Source organism: Mirounga leonina, unplaced genomic scaffold (assembly GCF_011800145.1).
Source record: "Mirounga leonina isolate KUSES-001 unplaced genomic scaffold, KU_Mleo_1.0 Mir_125, whole genome shotgun sequence".
In the NCBI taxonomy this organism is placed as follows: Eukaryota; Metazoa; Chordata; class Mammalia; order Carnivora; family Phocidae; genus Mirounga; species Mirounga leonina.
In genome coordinates this window covers 18,628,862-18,655,559 of record NW_023270305.1, presented here as the reverse complement: position 1 = coordinate 18,655,559, position 26,698 = coordinate 18,628,862, and the positions used below count along the sequence as shown (strand labels likewise).

Genomic DNA, 26,698 nt, shown 5'->3' with positions numbered 1-26,698 from the left:
TCAGTATGACTTAGAAAATATTATTATATAAAAATTCAAGGAAAGGACATTGTCATGGTCAGCTTATCGTTAGCAGTACTGTGTCTTGTACAAATTTACAAATTGTTTCCAAACTGACAATCTGTTTTAACTATTTTGCTCATTAGCACTTGAAGATGTTGGCTGAACATGAAACATTATAAACTGTATCTATATAGACCCTAAATAGGGTAGTTCTCATGATTAAATGCTAATATTTTTAAATGTCTTTTTAGAACACAAATACCTTATTTTACATTATTAGGTAATAAACATGATCCACATACATAAACTTTTCACTCACATTTATAGAAATGATAACTTAAAAAAATTAAACCATTTTTTGATAGAATGGGTCCCAAAATGCTTTGACTTATTGCTTAGTAAAATACTACCCCCTGGGACCAAATCCCCAGCTTCTTAGGGAAGATTCCAGGGTCAACACTATGAACATCAACTATAATAATCCACTATAAGAAAGTACTGACCTCAGAAATTTCTTAGGCGTGACAAATATTTATTTTACAGTTGCTGCTTCTGTAGTTACTGATCCTTCTTCACAATTTCCTATTATTTCAGGTTCTCAAAATTCTATCCCTCTGGTGCTTCTGTTGCCCTAAGCTTATTTAAAAAAATTAGTATATGTAATTTTCACATTATTCTGCCTCAAAGATAGCTTCATACTTTTCCTGCAGCTTAAAATAAGTTTTTTCTTTTTCTTTTTTTTAGCGGGAGAGAGGGGTGAAAAGAGGAGATGGGCTTGGTACTTTGCTAATTTGAAGACCTGCTTCAGAATTGCTGGGTATTTCCTGACACGTTGGTTGCTAAAGGAATACATCCTAAGAGATGGCCACGGCCATGTTAGCACACTGAGGACAGCAGTTAACTCTTCCAGCTGAGACCAGAAAGGATAATATAATAATTTGCTAACAGTTATCAGGCACTTGCTATTTTATGGACATAAATAAAATATTTTATCTACTTTACAAAGGAATATTAACTAAAGTACACCTAGAGTCTATGAAATAATTTGCAACAAAAATTTTACTAGTTAAAATTTCTTAGGGCTTAGCAAATAATGTACATTTGTTAAAGAGTACCTGATACTTGTTAGTAATACAGGACAAGGTGTTATAAAACAAAACACACAGCTGGGAAGCATTTTATTTTTTTCTACTTCGTTTAACATTGTTCAGGACCACAAGATTTTAAAGGTCTCTTTTCGGCTTTTATGACTTAGGAGTACCACTTAAAAATATTTACTGATGCTATAAATATTACTATTTTTTCTACATATTAACAATGATAATAATGCCATATCCACTATACCTCTGTTCCTTTGGTCAGAAAGATAAACAGAAACTGAAATCAGATATTTAGGCATTCAAAAAAGGTTTTTCAGAGCACACCCAAGCAAACCTACATCAGCAACTGTTAAAATTAGTTTTAGTTGGACTTCTTAATAAGGACATACTGAAGCATGTATGAGACTTTTTAAATTATACACAATTTAAAAAACAAATTTGAATTGATAAATAAAAAAATTAATGGCCAAATTAAAGAATGGTTAAGCATGAGATTTAAAATATCTTAACTTTTAGGCTATTCAGAAATATATTTGGTGAATAATAAGAATTATTTCATAAATATATATGTATAAATATAAATATATATCTACAGGATCTGTGATGCAGGAGAAAACCTTTTAAAGAAAAAAAATTGCACTTTTAGATTATCAGGGTGCTGCCATATTTACCCTTTGAATGAAATATAATTACCGTTCCAGATGCTTTTGGCACAAGTTTTTAGGTGAATATTGACACAATCTTAAAAACACAATGTTTTTATACTTTATTCACTGGAATATGAAGAATCAAACAGAATTTGGAATTCTGACCAAAAAAAAAAAAAAAAAAAAATCCAGATAACTGCAAATGCTTAATTAAATACCAAAAATATGGTTTTAAAAAGACCTCAAACCTGCCTTTACATGTAGAGCATGTAAAATTTTATCAGCAACAGGTTTTCTGCAATCACCTCAGCAAGAATTCCCAGACTACACACAAATGTAACATTGTCTTTTTCTACTCATATATGACTTAGATCACACCCCAGTATATAAGGACAAAAAATAAATGTATAGTAAAAAGATTGGATAAATCAGGAGAGGCTTTTTGGTCTTGAATTCTTCACCCACTAACAATGAAGCAGCACTGTAGGCAGCCCAAAACACACCAAACAGCTTTAAAAAACAAACAAAAAAGACAAAAGGCAGTATATTAGCAATTCAATTAACATTTTGGGTATCAGAGAGTAAAGTCACATTTACGGTATTTTCTTAAAACAACCCTGACAACCAACTGTGATAAATAGTAAAACTTACTGAGAATGTTTAAAATTATTAAGAATGTTTGTCCTTGCTATGTTCCTTGTCTTATGCAAATGAAATCTTTTGTTATCAAACTTGTTTCATCATAGGAATCACTTGGGGTGCCTATTAAAAAGAGCATCCTAAGGGGTGCCTGGCTGGCTCACTTGGTGGAGCATGAGACTCTTGATCTCGGGGTTGTGAGTTCGAGCCCCACATTGGGTGTGGAGATCACTTAAAAATAAAATCTTAAAAAAAAAAAAAAGAATCTTGGGATTCACTCTAGCTCTGCTGAATCAAAATCACTAAGGGAAGGGTCTTAGTATCAGTCTTTTTAACAGTGTCCCTGGTGATTTAAGATAAGGCAGCTTTTGGCCAACTGCTTCAAGAAATTTGGTTGCTGAAAGAAAAATGAACTGATTATTACAAAGTTAACCTTTTCCTGTTTCTTCTTCTAAGAAGTAGGAAAACAGACTAAGTGAAAATTTTACACAATGTTTATTAAGTATAACAGCATTTTCCCAGGAATAGGTAAAAGTATAGGGTTAAATAAAAAGGAAGAAAAAAATAACATTTTGGTCAAGAGTTTAAATAAAATGTACCATGGTTTTCTGATTATACACATACCTAATCTTAAATTATTTCCACCAGAAATTTATATAGTACTTATTAAAGTAGTCACTAAGACATTTTATAGACTAAAATGAAAGGAAGAACTTCAAGGGTAGAAATCAGGGAAACTATGATAGAAAAAGACATGGTACAGGGCAGGATTTCTCAGCCTCGCCCTATTGACATTTTGGGGCTGGATAATTGCTCTTGGAAGCTGTCCTGTGCATTGTAGGATTTGTGGCAGTATCCCTGGCCTCTACCCACCACATACCACTAGTAAGATTCCACTCCTAACTCATTTGTGACACCCAAAAATGTCTCCAGACATGGCCAAATGTCCTTGGGAGGCAAAACTGCCCTTGAGAACCACTGGTAGAGAGGTCAAAAATAAATATTGGCAGACTGAAAATGTATTTGAGATGGTCCAATTTTCTATTGTGTTTTTTAAATTAAAACAAAAAAACTATAAAATATTTTAAACTTTCAGGAAAGTATAGGGAAATATGTAAGATGATGATCAAATTGCCTTTGTATGTCAAACATTTTTTGTTATAAATAAATGGTTAAAGATTAGTAAGAGTTATAGAGATTTAATGTTAAAAAATAGTGCTGGTAGATTAATCTGTATTCTAATGCTAGATTTAAATGACAAGAGTTTTGCAACATATTTCTCAAAAAATCTTGGACTGAAACAAACATACAATAGCTCACTATAAAAAGAAGATTAAACAACTAGGAAAAAATTTTGGCAAAGAAAAATCTGAAGTTTAAAACAATCATATCCTAAATTTTTAACGATATAAAAGACTTTGCCACTTTGTAATAATACGTTCATAAGTTGCATAAAGAATATTAAAGACCAACTTTTAGCTGAACTCAATTATTAAGTGACCAGAGGACACACAGTTTTATCAATTTGGGGAGTAGTCTCAGAAGTATTCAAACAGACTTTAATCCAAGTTAAAACAACACACAAACAGGAAGGATCCCGAATGATTCAGTAAAATGGTATGTTCACTAAAGCTAGATAATTAAATGCCAGCAATGGGGCTAGCTTCTGCACTGCAAGACTTGTAAGCTAAGTGCTAATAATGCCAATCAAAAAAAAAAAAAAAATTAAGATTAGAATGGAGAGAAAAGAATGATATTCTACTTGGTCTCTAAAATGTTCATGCAATTCTAACATACAAAGATGTTCTCAAAATATTCTTTCATAACATTTGTAATGACAACAGCTACTGCTTGAGTGCCTACTCTGTATCAAGCATATATCCTTTACCATCTAGATAACAGACCCTAAAAATTAGTTGTCAAGATTCCCAGTTTGCAGAGGAGGGTAAGAGAAGATATCCCCCAAGGGAGGCAGTAGGTAAGTGGAAGAACCAGAATTTGAATTTAGAACTGAATGGTTCCAAAATCCACACTTTTTAATACCCAGTGCTTATATGTCAGTATTAGCCTGTAGTTACTCAATTCTAAAAGGAATCATTTCTTTTATATTTGAATTAGTAATCAACTTTAAATAAAACCGTATGTCATAAAAAATTAAGTGGCTCTACTTAAAAACAAATACTTTAATGTGAAGGCTACATAATGGCAGTTCTGAAAGTGGTAGCCTTAAGAAGTTCTATAATTTTTCATAAAGAAAAAAATTACATTCATTGTATAATATACATACATACGCTAAAGCAGTCATTTATTTCTGAGAGTTCAAAACTAATAAATACCAAAATTTAAGTTATTTTACTACTTTTTAATACTTAATATTATCATTAAATATTTAATATGGATCTATATGTTAATGTATTAAATTTAACACAGCATAAAGAAATCCTGATCTCTACAATACAGAAAAGCCAACTTATTACAATCATGTCTATCATATTTGATAAGGTAGTTATTATTCAAATAGGAGTAAAGTTATTAATGTCTGGTAAAATTTTTTTTTTTTTAAGATTTTATTTATTTATTTGAGAGAGAGAGAGAATGAGAGAGAGGACATGAGAGGGGGGAGGGTCAGAGGGAGAAGCAGACCCCCTGCCGAGCCCGATGCGGGACTCGATCCAGGGACTCCAGGATCATGACCTGAGCCAAAGGCAGTCGCTTAACCAACTGAGCCACCCAGGCGCCCTGTCCGGTAAAATTTTAAATAAATATCTTCCACAAAATCTAAGTCACATGAAGTTGTATTATAAACACAGAGAAGAAAAATTCATCACTAAAAAAATTATCTGAGTGTAGTATCCTGTAGCCTTATTTGCTCTTTGTTCTTTACTCACCCCTATACATACATTATAATTTTTGGCGATCAAAATGGGAAAATAAAAGATATACAATTGGTAAAATCAGTGAGTGAGATCACTATTCCAAAACCCTTAAAAATGTTTGATTGTTACAGATTACAATCTTCTTAGGCAGATAACTAGTATACTTTTGTTCCTGGAAAACCGTTAATTACTTTTTATAATATACACTACTTACTTTTATAAGTGTAGATACCACTTCAAATGATCCAACCACCAAAAGTATAGGGGCTATTACAATGAGAGGAAGTAGTGAATATCCTATAACTCCAAGAACTTGGCCATATGCAACCTGTGAATTTTAAAGTTTTAAATAAATATCACAGAAATCAAGATAATTATTTTAATCACTACTGAACATCACATATTCTTGGTTGTACTTACATAAATATGACAAGAAGAAATCATCAAGTATCCTATGCTTTATATTTCAAATTATCATGTTATCTGCTTTGTTCCTGGACAGTCTCATCAGCCCACCATAGTTTCAATTATCATCAACTTTCTGATGATACCCAAAATCTACATTTCCAGCCCTCTCTCCCTTTTGAGACCTATATATTCAGTTACCTTCACTATACCTACAGTATATTCTCTTACTACTTCCCTTAAAGTTGTAGAAGGATTATTTAAAGGGACCACAACCATCTTATTCAAACAAAAAATACAAGGTCTAAAGAAGCTATGTGTGACAAATGCAGACTAAAAGGGAAGGGAGGGCAGGCAGGAGAGACTGAAGGAAAAAATATTTAGTGACTACCGTGTGCCAAGCCCTGTGACAGATCAAGACAGATCAAATGCAGCAACAATCCTATGAAGTAGGTATTACTGCCTTCCATTATGAAGAAACTGAATTTTAGAGAGGCTTTGTTCAGGAAAGCAAAACTGGTAGGAGGAAGAGTTCAAATTAAGATCTAGATCTCTCTCCTTTTTTTTAAAGATTTTATTTATTTGAGAAAGAAAGGGAGAGAGCATGTGCACATGCGCGATTAGGGGGAGGCGGGTGGAGGATGTTGGGGGGAGAAGGACAGAGGGAGGGGGAAAAGGAGAAGCAGACTCCCTGCTGAGTGTGGAGCCTGCCAGGATCCTGAGATCAAGACCTGAGCCAAAGTCAGACGCTTAACTGACTGAGCCACCCAGGCGCCCCTAAGATCTAAGTCTCTTAACTCTTATCTCAACAGTCCTAAATTACCAAGACATTTAGCGATACCTATTTTCGTATAAATATTACACAGGGTTGTGTCAAAGATATAACAATATGTGAACAAATGTAATTTTAAGTCTCCATTAGAATTATTTTAAATTTTTATATGCAGATATATGCAGAGTGAAAAAGTTTCATAGATAAATGTTATTCTAAATTTATTCAACAGTTTTTAGGTTAGGATGATGGACTGAACACATTATCTAATATCATTCCCTCCTGAAACTATACTAAAAGGGAAGGGGGGAAAAACCCTCTTTATTTATTTATTTGTTTATTTGTTTGTTTGCGGGGGTGGGGGGTCCATGCTGAGCAGGGAGCCTGATGTGGGGCTTGGTCTCAATTGGAGCGAAATCCAGAGTTGGACGCTCAAGAAACTGCGCCAGTCAGGCACCCCAAAAACTTTTTTTTTTAAAGAGGCATAAACAATGGAAACAAAACCATAAAATAATCATGGGATTTGAAAACATTGTATACACCTGGGAGAAACAAAGTAACAGAAAAATTCATAGAGGCCATATAGGTTGGTCACTGTATAAAGGAGAACTGGTTCCTAACGGATACATTAAAAATGTATAAACCTGAAGGCACACCTCAGCACTCACCACAAGAAGTAATAACTAAAGGCTCACTGGGCTATGGATGAAACCCCTGAGCACTCTCAGAATATAGATAATGCAGATCGCGTTCATTCTCATTGCTCATATACCTTAGACTATTCATGATAATGTAAGCCCCAAAGTATGTATGAAATCATGAATAAAATGGAAAAAAAATAACACCATCAAAAGGACCAGGAACAAAAGTCTGATCCTAAACTCTAATAAATCAGACACATGAAATAAAAAGAATGAGTATAATGAAAGAAAAGCCATTTATAAGAATCAAAGTGTTACTCTGTATAAGGTAACTGCATTGCTTTGGAGAAAATAGTTTGATGAAAGCTATTTCCTCATCTTTTATAGTAATTTTCAGTTGTGACACTTTATGAATGATGGTATTTTCATATCATTCTTTGCATTTTTCCTGGTGTATAATTATATATTCTGTATCACAAAATAAAATTATGTGTTTTATTATATTAATAAATGACATAATTTTCTTTTAAAAAAGAGGCTTAAACAGAAGAACAGAAGATGGGACAGCAACACATAATTTTGGAAGCTGGAAAGCAGATGAACGAGAGCTAAGTAACAGACTTGGCAGATCTTTCTACCAAATATGAGAAAAGGGCTCAAAGTCTCTGCATTTAGCAATCAATGTTCACAGAGTCAGCACCCACAAGGTAACTCTGCCTGGCAACCCTCTGTTCTACTCTCTTCACAGAATAAACCACTAGGGAAAAAAAAAACACAAAACACTAGAATTCCTAGGTTTAGAGTAATTCACAATTTACAGTAATTCACAAAGTCTTTTTTAATGGGGCAGCAGTTCTGAAGGTGTGGTTCATGGCCACCGAGCGTCCCAGAGACTCTTCCAGAAGAGTGGAAGGTCAAAACTATTTTCTATAAAAATAATAAAACATTATTTGCCTTTTCTCATTGGGTTCATATTGGTACTAACAGGGAAAATCAACAGTGGGTAAAATGTACTACTTTACTTTTCAAGGTAGCACAAACTATACTAGTAGTTTCTTTTTTTTTTTTTTTAAAGATTTTATTTATTTATTTGAGAGAGAGAGAATGAGAGAGAGAGAACACCTGAGAGGGAATAGGGTCAGAGGACGAAGCAGACTCCCTGCCGAGCAGGAAGCCCGATGCGGGACTTGATCCAGGGACTCCAGGATCATGACCTGAGCCGAAGGCAGTCGCTTAACCAACTGAGCCACCCAGGCGCCCTATACTAGTAGTTTCTGTACTCTTCACTACTACACAATCACAGAAACAGAAGAAAAAAAGCTAGTTTCACTTAAGAATGTCCTTAATGAAACAGTTAAAATGATTAACTTTATTAAATCTCAACTTTTGAGTATGTCTTTTCAATATTCTGTACAACAAATGTGAAGTACATAGAAAACATTTCTTTTTTTTTTACGATTTTATTTATTTGTCAGAGAGAGAGCACAAGCAGGGGGAGCGGTAGGCAGAGGGAGAAGCTCCTCAGCAAGGAGCCTGACACGGGACTCGATTCCAGGACCCCGGGATCATGACCTGAGCCAAAGGCAGATGCTCAACTGACTGAGCCACTCAGGTATTCCTATAGAAAGCATTTCTGTTGTATTCTGGTTCAATGGTTATCCCAAGGAAAAGCACTTATAAAACTGTTTGAGTGAAGAGTTTAATTAGATGTGTTTACCATGGAACACCATTTTTACTTGAAAGAACAAATGAAAGACAAACTATGGTTATTCGGAGTTGGGTATCTGTAAGCATGTTCTTTTTTTGAAGATTTTAAAATAAAATCTTTAAAAAAAGTAAATAAATAAACTTTAGTCTGATCTACTTAAAGATGGGTGGTGATATTAATGAATGAGATTTTCTGATACTGTACGTGTCAACATTTGAAAGATTTACACAAAACTCAATGAACTAGTGTTTTCCAAATGACCATGCATGGGTAAAAAGATCCACCCAAAGTAAATTTTAATGAAACAGAGTGTGAAAAGTTCATTAATATTTTTTGAGATTCCTTACTACAACAAACCTTTAAGAAACTATTACTTGTTGAATGTAAGTGTAGTTTCAGAGAAGAATATCCACAATCGTCTTAAAAAACTATTAAAATACTCTTCCTCCCGGGCACCTGGGTGGCTCAGTCAATTAAGCGTTTACTTTTGGCTCAGGTCATGATCACAGGGTGCTGGAACTGAGACCAGATGGGCTCAGCGGGGAGTCTGCTTCTTCCTCTACTCCTCCCCCTGCTTGTGTGCGTGCGCTCTCTCTCTCTCAAATAAATAAATAAAATCTTAAAAAAAAAAACTGTTCCTTTTCCAATTACATAGGCTTAATGCCTCCTTTTTTTCATATACTTTAACCAAAACAATGTATCATAACAGACTGAATGCAGAAAGCAGGTATTAGAAACCAGCTTCCACTAAGCCAGACATTAAAGCTACTTGCAAAAATGTAAAACAATGCCACTCTCACCACTTTGTTTTGAAAAAGTTGTTTTCTTTAAAATGTATTATTTACAGGGCACCTAGTGGCACAGTCAGTTAAGTGTCCGACTCTTGGTTTTGGCTCAGGTTGTCAGATCAAGCTCGTATTGGCTTGATCTCTGCACTGAGTGCAGAGCCTGCTTAAGATTCTAGATTTCCCTCTCCCTCTGCCCCTCCCCATCACACTCTCTCTCTCAAATAAATAAATAAATCTTAAAAAAAAAAAGTATTACTTATGTTAAAATATATTTGGTTTTATCTTTAAATGAATAAATATATATTTAAAATTTTTATTTTAATTTCAAATATGATTAAGTATTGATAAATAAAACCCACACAAAGAAATCTCCTTGGGGACCTAAGATCAAAAGTTTGAGAACTGCTATACTAGAAAATAAATTATATGCTTCCCTAAAAAGCTTTAAATTACTTATGAGTGGTATGGGATCTTTTCTTTCTTCTTCCTTCCTTGTAATGTTTATTGAGTATGCACAATACTAGTATGTTATCACTTAGGGGAAGTAGTGTAACTTAAAACCAATTCTGGGACAAGAAACAGTTATGATGAATATAGCTATTGATAATATCTACAATACCAAAAATAAAGTTTATGATAAGAAACAAAGGCTATTTTCACAATCAACTACTTACTTCTCCACCAAGAACTCTGGCCAGTAAGAAAATTGTTAGGGAACCAAATATCCAAATGGTTATAATCCATGAGACCACCTTAAGGGAAAAAAAAAATTCATGCAGTTAATATCTTTGTACCAAATAAGCTGATAATTTCCCTGAAGTCAATTCTCTGCTAATATAAGATAGTTTGGTATATCCAATTGCAGGTTATAGTTTGAGTTCCCAGTATCTTTCCAAAACCTAGTAAGAATGCAATGTATTAATACAATTTTACATCCAAAATGAAAAGTTAGCAATGATCAATTGCCTAAGGAAATCTCAGTATTTCAAGATCTATGATCAAATATTACTGTAAAAAAAGAACAAAGTATTTACTTCCAAACCTCTGGTTTACAACATCATGAAAGGAAAATTCATCCCTGAAAGAAGGTATAGGTCTTCTTCCGAGGTCTTTAAAATTTACATTAATTACATATGTATCTAAGTGATAGAATATGGGATATGTTTCAGACAATTTTAACTCCTAAGACTTAGTGTGATAATGATATATGCCTCTGTTTCCAAGTTTTGTCTGCTTGGAGGGTCTAGAAATAATAAAGCCCCAATAGCAAAATAAGCATACTTATTGCCCAGATCCTAGTTTCTAAACATCATTCGCTGATAAAAGGAACTAGGATTCTTTTGATAAATAATTGATTCCAGGGTTGGGGCAGGGAAGATAAAAGATGAGCCCAGAACACTGGAGTTAGAAGGAAAGGAAATGCTCAAAAAACTAATGGGAAGATGTCAAAAGGACACAGAAGCTAACCTGACGGAGTTCCCAGTGGCTAAAGCTGGAATAATCTCAGCAAGAAAATAAATGATGACAGCACTGGGTTATAATCCAGAAAGTAAAATAAATATTCATGATTCCATACTGACATAAATAAATAAAAAAATAATTAAGCAATGGCAAAGAATGGATAGCTGTTCCATAGAGAATACCAATCAATACATGTGGAAGGAATAAGGAAAACAGAAAACCGCCATTCAGTAAACATTATAGTAATAACTATTGAACTCGAGATCCACCAATAGTGAGCTAAAGTTTGATGACAAACACAATATCTGCATAAAGTATCTCCATAAGATATTTATTTATTAATTAAAAAGGGAAAAATAGCAACTTCATAGTGGAGGAATTGGGAAGATACCACCTCAGCACCAGTAAAAGATATATCAATATCACATACTCCTTGATGGTATACTGAGGTGGACACAAAATAGTATCATTGCCAAAAATTCATGACCCCAATCTAGTCATAGAAAACATCAAGTAAAACCAAACTGAGCGACGTTCTATGGAGGTAGTAATCTGTTTTTAGCCTTACAACCCTTTGTTCAAATCAAAGATTATGCAAAATAGATAAAATTAGAGATGCTCTAGATGAAGGATTAGTGGTGAGTAGTAGACCAGAATCCCCATTTTACTTCAAGTCATCTCATATTTACAAGAGAATACCTGATATAAACTACTGATCTAAGGTAAATATTAATAAGACTACTGTTATATTACCTTAAGGATCTTGCTATTGGGAGTTTATTCTGGATTATCCAAATGAGCACTAAATGTAATCACAACTGTCCTTAAAAAAAGGAAGCAGAGGGAGTTTTGACTACAGTAGAGAAGGTAATGTGACCATGGTTAACAGAGGTTGTAGTAATGCCGCCAGAAACCAAGGAATGCTGACAGCCTCTAGAAGTGGGTAGAGGTGATCAATAAAATCTGTGCTGGAGCCTACAGAGGAACCAGCCCTGCTGACATTTTGATCTTAGCTCCTTCAAGCTCATTTTGAGTTTCTGACTTTCATAACTGTAAAAGAATAAATTTTCACTGTTTTAAGTCACAAAACTTGTGGAAATTTGTTACAGAAGCAACAAGAAATGAATTCATTTCCAAATCATTCAGTGATAGTTATTTTTTACTTCCCTAAACTAGGGATTAAGGAGTAATGTGTGTATGTTGTGTTTTGATAATAAAGCCCCTGAGAGAAGAACAAAGTATTACATAAAAACAAATTCTGATGGAATCCTTGTCATTATTTATTAAAATATTTATTTACTATTATTTTTAAAAGTAAGCTCTAGGCCCAACGTGGGGCTCAAACTCACAATGCCGTGACCAAGAGTCACGTCCTCCACTGACCGAGCCAGCGAGGAGCCCCTAAAATATTTATTTTAAAAATGAATTAAAAGGTAAGAACATGTTATGAGTATTGTGTTTCAAACTCTTCATCCCTTTAGGGAAATCATAAAGGGCAAGGGCAGCCCTTTTGGTCACTTCTAGTCACTGGTCACTTCCACTCAGCTGAGAGTAGTCCCTGTTTACTCTGTTTACTCCAGTTGCAATACCGTTATAAATACTTTCTATGTGAATAATGATGTAAAAGTTTGGAAAGCATTAAAGTACTCCCCACTTATTTAATTAAAAAGAGTTCCAGGGGCACCTGGGTGGCTCAGTCATTAAGTGACTGCCTTTGGCTCAGGTCATGATCCCAGGATCCTGGGATCGAGCCCCTCATCGGGCTCCCTGCTCCACGGGCAGCCTGCTTCTCCCTCTCCCACTCCCCCTGCTTGTGTTCCCTCTCTCTGTGTGTCTCTCTCTGTCAAATAAATAAATAAAATCTTCAAAAAAAAAAAAAAAGTTCTAGAGATGAACAAGTTAGAAATAATAGGTAAAAGTAAAGCATTTCTTAAACATATGTAGCATTACAGTTAATGTTTGGCTATTTTTAATTTTAAAACTCTTAAAATATTTCAAATTTGTATAAAGTAACATATACTTACCCTAAACTGTCCATATAATGATATCATGGAAAAGAAAAGAACAATAGCCAGAGGACCCCAAAAGTCAGGATTGTCCCTCACCACTTGTCTATTAAAACCAAGTGATGGCATTGGCATCAAAACACACCGGATTTTGTAGTAAATATCCTTTAGATCGATATCCAATTCCTCCCTATAATATAAAATAAAAATTCTTAAAAAGCATACATTTCTGAATACTGAAACAGCTGCAATAAAATTTAAGAAAAGTTTAAATATGACCGTGCCATCTCCACTGGTCAACAAAGCATTGCATTTGAAGTACAGTATTTCACTGATTCCATGGTATTTTCAACATTTTAACCTCTCTAAAATCAGGATGCTTGTCACAACTGTTGGTGTCTTATCTTGTCAGCCTGAAGTGAAGCCAACTGCTTCCAATATCTGCCTTTCCATTTTCCAGTCTCCTGGAGGCACTACTACTTTGGGACAACTTTAAATAAAGTCCTCTGCTTGAGCCCTTCTTGACCATACTGATAATTCAGACTGCAATCCTATAGGAAAACTGGTATGGGGTTTCCATTCTCCAATTTTTCTTCCAACACCCCACCCACTGGCAAATTGAGATAAGCAAACATCCTTGCCGTCTCTTTTTGTATGGTGGGTTATTTCTCATTTATCCTTACACGAAGGAGACAGCCTTTGATGTCTTAGCTTTATGCTGCCTTACATACTGTTTCCTCCTTATTGGTAAACATAAAATAACTGCATCTTATAATTCAGTTTTAAATTTGATGAAATATGGTATATTAAGAAACATTTTAGCCCTTAATCTACCAATAATTACCACAGAGATTAACCTGATAATGTCTTGATTTTACAGAGCTATAGGTTCTTTCCCAAGTTGTTAAATTCTTTACTTTTTTTTCCCAAATGATAATCACTCAAAAAATTTCAAGTACTATGAAGAAAATGAAAGACTCCCTATAGTCCCGCCAGCAGTAGCTCTAGAATTTCTATATGGGAGAGATTTTGGAGTGCTAATCTTTTTTGAAGTTTTAATTTGCCTTAAACTTAATTTCTACAACAAGCACTCTGCTTTTTCACTTAGATTGAATGTTTACTTGAGATAGTTATAGGCCCAAGTAAGCCCTAACAGTCTGGAACGTGTGTGCGTGTGCGTGTGTATGTGTGTGTGTTTGAGCAAGCGCAAGTGAGAGAGGTAAACAGAATTATGATTCTTTCAATTTTTGCCATTCAGAAGGCTAAAAATATTCTCTCATTATTTTAATTTTTCTAATTACTAATAAAATTGAAAAATACCTAGAAGTTTAACCAAAAAGGTTAAGATCTGCCATACTTGTCTTTAAATAACATGAAAGAATATAATCATCTCATAGACTAGTTCTAAAAAACTAAAAATATATATTACTATTTTTACATACAAGAGTGGCTTGTTATCTTCAGGATCATCATCTTCAACTTCCAAAAGCCAGCCATATCCTCTTTGTCTCAGAAATGTAGTAGCTGTAGATTCTTTAATAAAATCTCCACCAAGGTTTAATTTGACATCTGGGGATGCTATTGAACCACTGAGATCTTAGGAGAAGAGAGGACAAAACTATAAATCAAGATAAAAATGTGTGGATCTTAACCAACATGAGCATAATATTCAAGTAAAATAATTATCATTTGAAGATCTCTAACTATGAATATCTGCTATTGCACATAATCCTCATATTTTATAGCTGATAAACATCTAAAAGACATCTTTTATTTTACAACAAGAAAATGAAAGATGAGGGAAGTGAAGACATTGAAAAGATTTCAGATAATTAGCTAAACTGGTAAAACAATCTAGACTTACAAAAGCAACTTTATATGGAAGATAGATATAAAATATATTACATGATATCACTTTGGATTCCCTTCATTATTACGTACACTATGTGCTTCAGAACAAAGTGACTGTACAAATTCTTTCTAAAGGCATTATACGTGTATATATATAAGCCATTAGATAGAATTTGCTAAAGAAAAACTGCAGATGATTTTCCCCTACATTTTCATGTATTTATTTACACATTCTTTCATTTAAATCACCAAATATCTATGCTAAGTGCTTTGTATACTAATGCTTGGTTCTGGATAAATTTGACTAGTAAGAGTTCCCTGCTATTTCAGCTCTTTATATAATTACATCATTCACCTTTAGTTTGGACAAAAATAAAGGTGTTCTGCGGTTTTTGTTTTGTTTTTTAGGGCAGCTCTAAAAAGAAGTAAAGAGATTCAGTTATCCACATTACAAAATAAATTCCATTCACAGTCTCAACAGTGCCTCAAAGGTTACAGATAGGTATTAAAGAGGGCACGTTCTGCATGGAGCACTGGGTGTTACACGCAAACAATGAATCATGGAACACTACATCAAAAACTGATGATGTAATAGGGGTGATTAACATAACATAATAATAAAAAAATAGTACAAATGCCACATTTTCTGGTTGAAAAAAATGGGAATAGTAAAGAACTGAGGTCATACAGGAATTAAGAAAAAAAAAATCTGTAGGACCAGACAATATGCACTATTAAACAACCATCACTGCTGTTAACTAGAAGCCACATGACTGGAGTGGTAATTTAGAAAATAATCTTGGCAAGGACAAACCAGAACACTCTTTAACACAGACTCTCCTTCCCTGGAGATCATACACAATATAAAGAAGAACTTAATTTGCACATTACTCTAAATTCTAGGTTAGTTTTTGAGAATTGCTATTAAAATTTTGGCTTAAACTTCAATTAATGAGTGGCTCAATTATGAGTCACATCGTATTCTGGTTGTGACAACTCTTGCAATTAATTGTAATAAAGTTTGTATTCTGGGACGCTTGGGTGGCTCAGTTGGTTAAGCATCTGCCCTCAGCTCGGGTCGTGATCCCAGGGTCCTGGGACGGAGCCCCACATCAGACTCCCTGCTCTGCGGGAAGCCTGCTTCTCCCTCTCCCCGTTTATGTTCCTTCTCTTGCTGTGTCTGTCAAATAAATAAAGTCTTTAAAAAAAAAGTTTGCATTCTGAGGATAAGTCCTAGTTTAGCTACTAATACTGCAAATCATTAATGTCTTCTGTCTTCAGTTTCCTATTCAAAATTCTTTCCAGGTTTAACAGTATATGGTTCTAAAAAGTTTTTATAAGGGAGTTGACTCACCTAGAAATAAAATGCAAGTACTTTTGAATTCGCTGTCCTTCCCTATTTAGTTTAAAAATAGCTATCATAGAATCTTGGGACTATTCTCTGAAATGACTTTCTGCTTGTTTTAATCTAAGTTGAAAAATAAATAAAAGAGGTGAAATGTAACAAATTCCATTTCCAATAGGTACAAAGAGTGCTTTTCTTGATCTGACAAGAGGAAGATTTAGATCAGGAAGTCATTAGCATGGCAATAACAGTAAAGGCTTTAGAATTATGAGGCAGGAAAGGACCTTAACTGTTTCCTGGTCTCTAGAAAGGACTGCACTTAACAGTCCTTAATCTAAACAAAAAAGGATATATAAATTATAGTGCCAAGAATGCTGTGATAAAGAATTATATGTTTCAGGGGCACCTCGGTGGCAGATGCTTAACGACTTAGCCACCTAGGCGCCCCTATTTATATTCTTGTCATTTGCTAAGTAAAAACAATGTAAAGATAATAAATATAAGTGGACTTATTTTTTTAATATATATTTGGTTTTTTAAAAAGATTTTATTTATTTGAGAGAACGAAAGCGAGAGGTATCACAGAGGCAGAGGGAGAAGCCGACTTGCTGTTGAGCAGAGAGCCCAATGTGAGGCTTGATCCCAAGACCCTGAGATCATGACCTGAGCTGAAGGCAGACACCTAACCAACTGAGCCACCCAGGTGCCACAATATAAGTGGATTTTTTTTTTAGATTTTTATTTTATTTATTTTACAGAGAGAGAGAGGGAGAGAGCCCAAGCAGGGGGAGTGGCAGGCAGAGGGAGAGGGAGAAGCAGGACTTGCTGCTGAGCAGGGACCCGATGCAGAGCTTGATTCCAGGATGCTGGATCAGGACCTGAGCTGAAGGCGACACTTAACCAACTGAACTACCCAGGCGTCCCTATAAGTGGATTTAAAAGAAAATAATCTTTGAAAAGATCTACTGCAAAAGGAAATCTTAAAAATGTTTCCACTTGTTTGCCTCAGAGTAAGGAAGAATATCAGTAAGTTTCAAGTTTTACTGAAGGCCACCTGGAAAAACTGCAGGATAAGATTTAATAGTAATTTTCTCTTCCCTTAAACTCAAATGTATTACTAGATGAGGGATCTTTTCTGTGAATCCTCTCAGCCTGAGAACCTCACTTGGAAAGATGAGGAAGAACTCGGTCAGTGCTACAGGACACTATACTCAGGATAAGATTTACTGATCTGCTCCTAGTTCTAGTTTTCTGAGAAAGAAGTGTCCTGCAATAAACAACATTTTGTTGATACTTGTTAACTTCTTATATATGTGAAGAAGCTTTTTCTTATTTAATGAGCAACAAGGGCAAGGATAAAAATTCTCATTTCATGTGAAAATGAAATCCATGTGTACTTAATCTAAAACAGAATTGAGTATTTGTGCAGCAAAACAAAACAAGCACATGTCTCACACTGAAAGGATAAATTCTATTGTTCCATTTTAGAGATAAAAACATTTTAATGTTTGCATAGGACAATGTAAAGAGATCAAGAAGCCAATGGAAGTAAATAATGATCTTATAATTGCTAGGCTTACATTGGAGTTTGATGTTATACTGTAAGAAAAAAATTTTTTTAAAGATTTTATTTATTTGAGAGAGAGAGAGTGAGAACATGAGCAGGGGGAGGGGGAGAGGGAGAGGCAGAGGGAGAAGGAGAAGCAGACCCAAAACCCTGGGATCATGACCCAAGCCGAAGGCAGACACTTAACCGACTGAGCCACCCATGAATAATAATTTTTATTATTCACCCCATAAGAAAAAATTTTAAAGCCTCATATAAAATTGTGTCTTAGGTTATATTTTTATTCGTACTATTTTGATTTATTGTTTTAGTACCTTTACTATTCAATATTGTCAGTAAATTTTTATATTGTATATATCAATTAAAATCAATTAAATCAGGGTGCCCAGCTGGCTCAGTTGGAGAACATGTGACTCCTGATCTCAGGATCATGAGTTCTAGCCCCATGCTGGATGTAGAAAAGACTCGAAAAAAAATAAACTTAAAAAAAGTCAATTAAATGTCTTGAGCCTATCTTTGGAAAAATTAAATCTCATCTTGGCATAAATGTTATTTAACAGAAATTTCTTGTTTGTCTTATGAATCTTTTAACTGAACTTTTTATTTTGAAATAATTATAGATTCACAGGAAGTTGCAAAAATAGTACAGAAAGGTTACATGTACCCTTCACCCAGCTTCCTCCAATGGTACCATGTTACATAACCACCAAAACCAGGACACTAACATTGATAGAGTTTGCAGACCTTATTGAGATTTTACCAGTTTTACATGCACTTATTTGTGTGTGTATGTGTATACAATTCTGTGCAATTTTATCACTTTTATAGATTTACATAATGCCTTATGGATTTAAAATTTATGAAAATAGTTTAATTTTTTAAAATGGTAAACCTTGCTTAACTACCTTTCCTCTCCCCAAGAGGCTGCCTAAAAAGTCATTTTCAACTTTCAAACAGGGAAGAAAAGCTACTCTTGCACCCATTATACACCACATATCATACTTCATTAGCCTATTGTATAGAAGGTATTTGTGATAATATCTACATGGACATACATATTTTTTTAAAGTAGGCTCTATGCCCAGTGCAGAGTCCAGCACAGGGCTTGAACTCACAACCCTGAGATCAAGACCTGAGCTGAGATCAAGAGTTGGATACTTAATTGACTGAGCCACACAGGTGCCCCTACATGGATATAATTTTTTTAAAAATCAAGTAGGAAATTTTTATAAAAAAACAACAACCTAACAATTCCTTTGTCTACACTACTAACCTGTATTAGAGATAATGTCCTTTCTGGGGAGGGAGAAATTCAGACCAAGAGTAGGCTAAATGTTTGGCCACCTTAACAGAAAATTATCACTTATTCAAAAGAGCACTGATAATAATTATTGGATTATTATGTCTACAACTTACTGATTACAATAATGTACTATGAGTTGTAGATACTATCATTTCTTTCTTTTTTTTAAAGATTTTATTTATTTATTTGAGAGAGAGAATGAGATAGAGAGAGCATGAGAGGGGGGAGGATCAGAGGGAGAAGCAGACTCCCTGCTGAACAGGGAGCCCGATGCGGGACTCGATCCCGGGACTCCAGGATCATGACCTGAGCCGAAGGCAGTCGCCCAACCAACTGAGCCACCCAGGCGCCCGATACTATCATTTCTATATAGAAGTGTCTTAGTCTGTTCAGGCTGCTATAACAAAAGACCATGGACAGGGTGCCTTATAACAATAGAAATTCATTTCTCACAGTTCTAGAGGCTAGAAGTCTAAGATCAGGGTGCCAGCAGGGTCAGGAAGAGCCCTCTTCTGGCTTACAGATTTTTCCTTGTACCCTAACACAGGAGTAGCGGATAGGAAACTCTGAAGAGTCTTTTTTACAAGAACATTATTCCCGTTTATGAGGGCTCCACCCTTATAACCTAAGTACCTCCCCAAAGCTCCCCACCTCCTAACACCATCACACTGGGCATTAGGATTTCAACATAATCAATTTCGGAGGGGACCCAAACTTCACACCAGAACAGGGAAGAAGACTGAAGAAGGCTGAGCTCAAAAAGCAGTATGTTGAGCCCAGTCTACTTCTATAGACTTATATAATCAATTGTCAGCTTAACATTTCCTTTTAACTATGTCAAAGGCACCTAAAATTCGGGCACCTGGGTGGCTCAGTCAGTTAAGCGACTGCCTTCGGCTTGGGTCATGATCCCAGGGTCCTGGGATCGAGCCCTGCATCAGGCTCCCTGCTCAGCAGGGGGGCCTGCTTCTCCCTTTCCCTCTGCCACTCCCACTGCTTGTGCTCTCCTGCTCTGTCAAATAAATAAATAAAATCTTAAAAAAAAAAAAAACAAAAACCTAAAATTTCAATATTCCAAAACTGAATTCTTGATAACTAAGGTCTTCCTCCAGTTTCTTCTTTCAGTGAATGGTACCATTATTCATTCAGCATTATAAACTGGAAGCTTGATTATCCTTGACAATTTCCTTCATTCACATGCTCCCTGCTCCATCCAATCCACCACTAAATTCTGTCACTTACACCTCTAAGTATTTTTTAACCTGTCCACTTTTCTCCATTTCTACCCCCAGCACAAGCTAGAGCAAACTGTATCTCGTGCCTGCATGACTATAAGACTGCTTTCTCCCTAATCATTCTTGTCTCCTTCCAATCCATTCTCTGAATTTTAGCTAGAAGAATCTTTCTAAAATGCAATTCCTTCACTCTCCTGTTTAAAATCCTTCAGTGGCCTTCCACGGCTTTTTCAGCTCAGGTCCAACAATCTCTATGCACCCCACCTACTTCTCCAGAACAATTTTCTGCACCATCCTCCCATCTGTGCTCTAGCCACACGAGGCCTCTCAAGTTCTTCAAATGAAACTAGGATCCCTTTTACCTGTTATGAATACCAGGCTGTTTTCTCCAACTTCAGATAATTAAATGCCATCCATTCTTCAGTTCTCATATGTACTTGCTTAAGGAAATTCTCCTTGATCTCCCAGACTAGATTAGATTCCTTTCATAGTCCCCTGGACTTTTCCTGCAGAGCATTTATCACTATTTATAATAAGATATTTGTGTGATTATTTGGTTAATGTCTATAAGTTCTATGATGGAAAGAACTAAGTGTTTTTGTTGTAGTTTTGTTTTGAACATATCTCCCCAATACTTATAACAGTGCCTGGCCCATAGCAGGCAAAACCAACAAATGTGTACTGGTTGAATTAATGAATGAATGGAAGGGCAAATAGCTCCATATAGCTTAAATCAATAAGTGACATTAAAGGCTTTTAATAAAGCATATATACAAAATTAGATTTGTATTTTGGAAACAATCTTAGCTGCACGATGGAAGACTGATTTAAGAGGGGAGAGATCTGAACAGGGAGTATGGTCAGGTGGCTACAGTATAGATGAGAAATGGTATAGACTCAAGGCAGTGTCAGTAGAGAAGGAAGAATAGATTCATTTTATATATATATATATATATATATATATATATTCTGGAGGTGGTATGAAATAATTTGATGACCAACTAAATATTAGAAAGTGAGAGAGAGACTACAGACAAGTTTCTGGCCCTAGGAAAGAGGAACTATATCACAAACATTAAGTCATTTTTACTTTAGTACCTTCCTTTTTTCAATATTGATCAATTAATCTATCAGTTAATATTTAGTTATTTCTTTGATGCCCTGAGAGTGATATAAAGAAGTGAGATACTTTAAGGAGTTTAAAATCTAATTGATAGTAATGTATATCCAAACAGAAAAAGGAATAGTTAATAATTCAAGCTGCATCACGGATGAAACTTGAAAACATTATGCTGAGAAAAAGACACCGGACACAAAAAGTCACATATTACCCCACGTATATGAAATGTCCAGAACAGGCAAACCTATAGAGACAGAAAGAAAATTAGTGCTTGCCAGTGGCTGGGAGGCAATGAAGAATTACTAAAAATAGGTATAGGGTTGCTTTTTTTGGAGTGATGAAATGTTCTAGGGTTAGACAGTGGTGGTGATTGTACAACCAAGGGACAGCCTCCACCAGTATTGTACTTGCACAGTTCTTAAGTGAATGTTCTTCCCCCTTTTCAACTGGAAAACTCCTACTTATCCTTCAAAATATATCTCGTCTGTTCCTAAAGACCTCCTTCATCCTTCCTGCAGTTAATCACTTCCTCCTTTGAACCATACTTTTTATACCATTTATTATGTACAATGAAATGTATCTCTCTTATTAGACCATTTCTTGGGGTCAGCGGCTTCTTCATATGCAGACCCTTGTACATGGAGGTACTTAGTCCATCCTATATATAAAACATTATCTATCCTTGAAAGTTTGGCAAGATAGCTCCACTAAACCGTCCCTGATCTTACAGCTAGAAAAAATTTCCTCCTCTTCTAATCATTTATATAACATCCTAAATCAGTGCTTCTCAAGCTTTAATATGCATATGAATCACAGCGGGATCTTGTTAAAATGCAAATTATGATTAAGGCAGATTCTCTATTACTAAGTGCCCAGGACATAAACCAGGCAAAGAATTACTTACTTATCTGATACAAAATAAAGTCAAAGGATCCTTGAAGACTTCTATACTACACTTTACATATATATGTCATTACATTCTTGCATTTACATACATGCATTTCATTTCTGCTTTCGGATATAGTTTTACACTATCGACTTGAATATTCAGCCTGGATTTCACTATTCATTTATTTATTCATTTATTGGCTTAGTCACACATAGCTCATGTTCTTTTAACTTGTACTTATGGAACTTGATTTTATATAAATTATCATTTTTTTTTTAAGATTTTATTTATTCATTTGACAGAGAGACAGCCAGAGAGGAAACACAAACAGGGGGAGTGAGAGAGGGAGAAGCAGGCTTCCCGCTGAGCAGGGGAGCCCAATGTGGGGTTCCTTCCACATGACCTGAGCCAAAGGCAGATGCTTAACAGATTGAGCCAACCACCCAGGTGCCCCTATACACATTATCTTAAATACCTCATAATATTATGTGCACTTTTCATTTAAAAAATTTTTTTTTCATTTTTGGGGCACCTGGGTGGCTCAGCTCGTTGAGCGTCTGCCTTCGCCTCAGGTCATGATCTTAGGGTACTGGGATTAAGCCCCACATCGGGCTCCCTGCTGAGCCCCCTGCTTTTCCCTCTCCCTCTGCTGCTTCCCTTGCTTGTGCTCTGTCAAATAAAGAAAATCTCTAAAAAATTTTTTTTTCATTTTAAAAATTTTTTAAGATTTATTTATTTATTTTAGAGAGACAGCAAGCATGACAGCATGCGCAAGCACACAGCCCAACAATCCCAAGACCCTGAGATCACGATCCGGACCAAAATCAAAAGTCAGACACAACCAGCTGAGCCACCCAGGCACCCCACTTTTAACATTCTTTTTTAAATAAGTAATCTCTATACCCAACATGGAACTCAAACTCACAACCCCAAGATCAAGAGTTGCATGCTCTATGAACTAAGGCAGTCAGGCGCCCCTGCTTTCCATTTTATAGGTGACAAAACAGAAGATTATAGAAGCTGTGTAACCTGCCTGATATCACATAGCTACTATAAGACTCAGGACTTTAAATGAAGTCTGCTGGCTCTACATCCAGTTAATTTTTTAGTTATACCCATGTGCTGTTTTATAGTCCCAAATATCAATGTCATAAGAAATAAAAGCAGAAATCATTTATTCCTTCAACAATTACTTTGTGATGTTTATATACTGGGTTCTGTGTAAGTGCTGGGGTATAGAAAAGATCAGGAAATTCTGTTCCTAAGGGACAGTTAAGCAAGGTTTCACCAAGGAAGGAGCATTCCAGTTCAGTCTTAAGTCTCAACTCCAGGTGAGGAGGAGAAAGGCATTCTAAGCATGAGGACCAGGATATACATAGGTGTGGAGACAAGACACCAAGGCACATTTTAGAACAAAGGATGTGTATGTACAAACAGTACAGATAGGTATCATTAAGTGAGACCTGGACAGAACCTAGAAGGAAAATATACACTGAAAACACTCATGGTTAGGGTAAAACCGCAAAAGGGAGAGGAAAGAATTTACATGACATGCTTAGGAATCAGAGAAAAGACTCAGAGTTGCACAGTCAAATTCTCATGGTAGAGAACCATAAAACCTAAGCGTGGAGCCAGTTAACAGTGAAAACTGAGAGCAGCAGCATGCTAACCTGTACCAAGCTCTTAATTCTGCCAGAAGAAGTACTAAGTACTCTGCATTTGCAAGATATTTAAGCACTTGTGTATTCATTCCCATTTCGTATATGAGAAAACTGAAGATGAGAGGCTAAGTAATTTGGGCAATATCACATAGATGGTAACTGGCAAAGCCAGGATGCAAACCCAGGACTCTTAACACTGTACTTCAGATACACTATTCAATCTGCAAAAATATAAGAATCATCACAATTTCATGGCAATAATTCTGATTAGCTCTTAACTCAGATCCTTCACGTGGAGGTTAATGAACTTCTCGAAGCCTCATTTTCATTATAAAATACAAGAAAAATGATGCTCAGAATTCTTTTTTTTTTTATTATTTTAAAAAGATTTTATTTATTTGACAGAGAGAGAGACAGCGGGAGCAGGAACACAGGCAGGGGGAGCGGGAGAGGGAGAAGCAGGCTTCCCGCTGAGCAGGGAGCCCGATGCGGGGCTCGATCCCATGACTGAGCCTCCCAGGGCCCCGCTCAGCAGAATTCTTATAAAGACCAAACAAGCCGTTTACTTAAAATACTCTGTAAATTTAAAAAGTACAATGTCATACACTTGAGGGTATTGTTATACATATAATCTATCTTTGTCTATACCTCTTCGGATATACAGGGAGTCTGTATTAGAAGCTTCCCTTGCTTGTGCATTTAGAAGCTAAATGGAGAAGTTTGAATAAACCTTATGTCTGTTGGGTTAGGTTTACTTATTCCAGGTTTCTTGGTTTAGTATACGGAATCAATGGGTTAGCTTGTTGTACCATTCTGTTAGGTTTCTTAGGTGTACTTAAGAAAGGTTATTTGGGAGGGGACTGAGGTGGTGGATAAGAAACATATACACATAGATACCTGCGTTTGAACAATGATAAGACAATTTTTTTAAAAGTCTGGTAAATTAAAGTTTATATTCCTCCCAAAACACTATGCTACCAAGTTTAGATTAAACAAATTGAAATACTTTGGGTTGCTATAGTTCACCAAATATTCATATTAAGTTTAAAATAAACATATCAGGGGAGCCTGAATGGTTCAGTGGGCTAAGCGCCTGCCTTTGGCCCAGGTCATGATCCCAGGGTCCTGGGATCCAGCCCCTCACTGGGCTCCCTGCTCAGTGGGAAGTCTGCTTCTCCCTCTCCCCCTGCTTGTGCACGCTCGCTCTCTCTCAAATAAATGAAATCTTCTTAAAAAGTTTAGAAAAAAGAAGTAAAATAAGAGTATCCGCTATGTTCTCTATGATAAATAAAAATTTTATTTTCCGTTTTAAATTATAACCAAAACTGTACTATTTTTTTATCTTATTTTAAATTTAAATTTTAGGTAGTTAACATACAGTGCAATATTGGTTTTTTTAAACAATGCCACTCAGAAATCAAAACAAGGAAAACAAAACAAAGGAAAACAAGCTATACTAACTGATGCACTCTAAAACCAGATTTCTGGGCAAACGCTAGGTTGTTCTTCTCTAGACTGAAATTTCTACAGCTTTAGGCATAATTTATTTTTTAAGAAGATTTTATTTATTTATTTGACAGAGAGAGAGAGATAGTGAGAGCAGGAACACAAGCAGAGGGAACAGGAGAGGGATAAGCAGGCTTCCCCCTGAGCAGGGAGCCCATGCGGGGCTCGATCCCAGGACCCTGGGATCATGACCTGAGCCGAAGGCAGACGCTTAACGACTGAGCCACCCAGGAGCCCCCGGCATAATTTATTTTTTTTATTTTCGGGGAGTAAATCCGGTGTACATAGTCTAATGAAAGTAAAATTTGAAACTGACTAGCAGAGAAAGATTCGGGTTACAAAGTGTCTGGTGAGGAACAGAGACAAGGAGGAAAACAAACTTTCCTGTGACAGAGAAAAAGAAAACTCTCTCCGGCAGAACTGCTCCCTCACAACAGGACGAGGAAATAAGTACAAGCCTTTGGGAACAATCCATCTGTATTACAAGAAGTTTCAAACATACTTGGGCCCACTTCTCTGAATATTGAGGTCAAACACTGTAAGACAGGAGGAAAACTGGGACGTCCTCAAGAATCAGAGACCATAAAAACAAAACAAAACAAAAAACCCACGAACTCCCGGAGGAAAGCGTGTGTTCGCAGTACCCAATCTAATTCCAGCATAGTTATCGATAAATAAAAGAGGAACACAGCTCCCTTACCTTGTTTTCATTCTCTGACACCTACCCTGGCCAATCTAACCACCCCTTTTTTGAGTAACAACAAGTCCCTGCAGAAGTAAAATCTTACTGTTTCGTGGGCCCACTTGAGGTGCGGGGCGAGCCGGGAGCCAAACGAGTAATTTGGGACGCCCCCCACAGCCCTCCGCCGGCCACTCAGGCCCTCTCGGAAGGCCGGGCAGGCGCAGAGGGCTCCGGTCCCCAGTCAGCTTCCCGCCGGTCCCCACCCGGCCGCAACCGCCTCAGCGGACAAAGAGCCCGCCGCGTCGGACCCCGCGTCCTTCGGGGGCACGGGCCCTCCCGGGGCTCAGCCTCACCTTCCGCGTCTGCCGAAGAGACAAAGGTGAAGTCCCCGTTCGTAGGGGAATACGCCGGGGGCGGGCCCGGCGGCTGCATCTCGCGGCCCCTCTGCGGCTGGGCCTAGGCCCCAAGGCGGCCGCGGCACCGGCCCGCACGC

At 36.3% G+C, this 26,698-nt stretch overlaps 1 protein-coding gene across 1 annotated transcript; it reads right to left on the bottom strand.

Moving 5' to 3' along the window:
* Positions 1-1,164: 1,164 nt before the first annotated feature.
* On the bottom strand, positions 1,165-26,698 carry YIPF4 (Yip1 domain family member 4). The gene is made up of 6 exons (XM_035000871.1): positions 26,559-26,698; positions 14,489-14,642; positions 13,065-13,236; positions 10,254-10,331; positions 5,480-5,593; positions 1,165-2,260 (listed from the first exon to the last, which is right to left on the bottom strand). The coding sequence occupies exons 1-6, from the start codon at positions 26,635-26,637 to the stop codon at positions 2,123-2,125; spliced, it is 735 nt and encodes a 244-aa protein (XP_034856762.1). The 5' UTR covers positions 26,638-26,698; the 3' UTR covers positions 1,165-2,122.

Bases quoted from the DNA above. Each gene is read 5' to 3' on its own strand.
- YIPF4 (XM_035000871.1), bottom strand. From the start codon at position 26,637: ATGCAGCCGCCGGGCCCGCCCCCGGCGTATTCCCCTACGAACGGGGAC. The intron at 14,643-26,558 runs GTGAGGCTGAGC...TCTTCTCCTAAG, and splicing joins CTCTTCGGCAGACGCGGAAG to ATCTCAGTGGTTCAATAGCA. The intron at 5,594-10,253 runs GTAAGTAGTTGA...TAAAATTCACAG, and splicing joins CCAGAGTTCTTGGTGGAGAA to GTTGCATATGGCCAAGTTCT.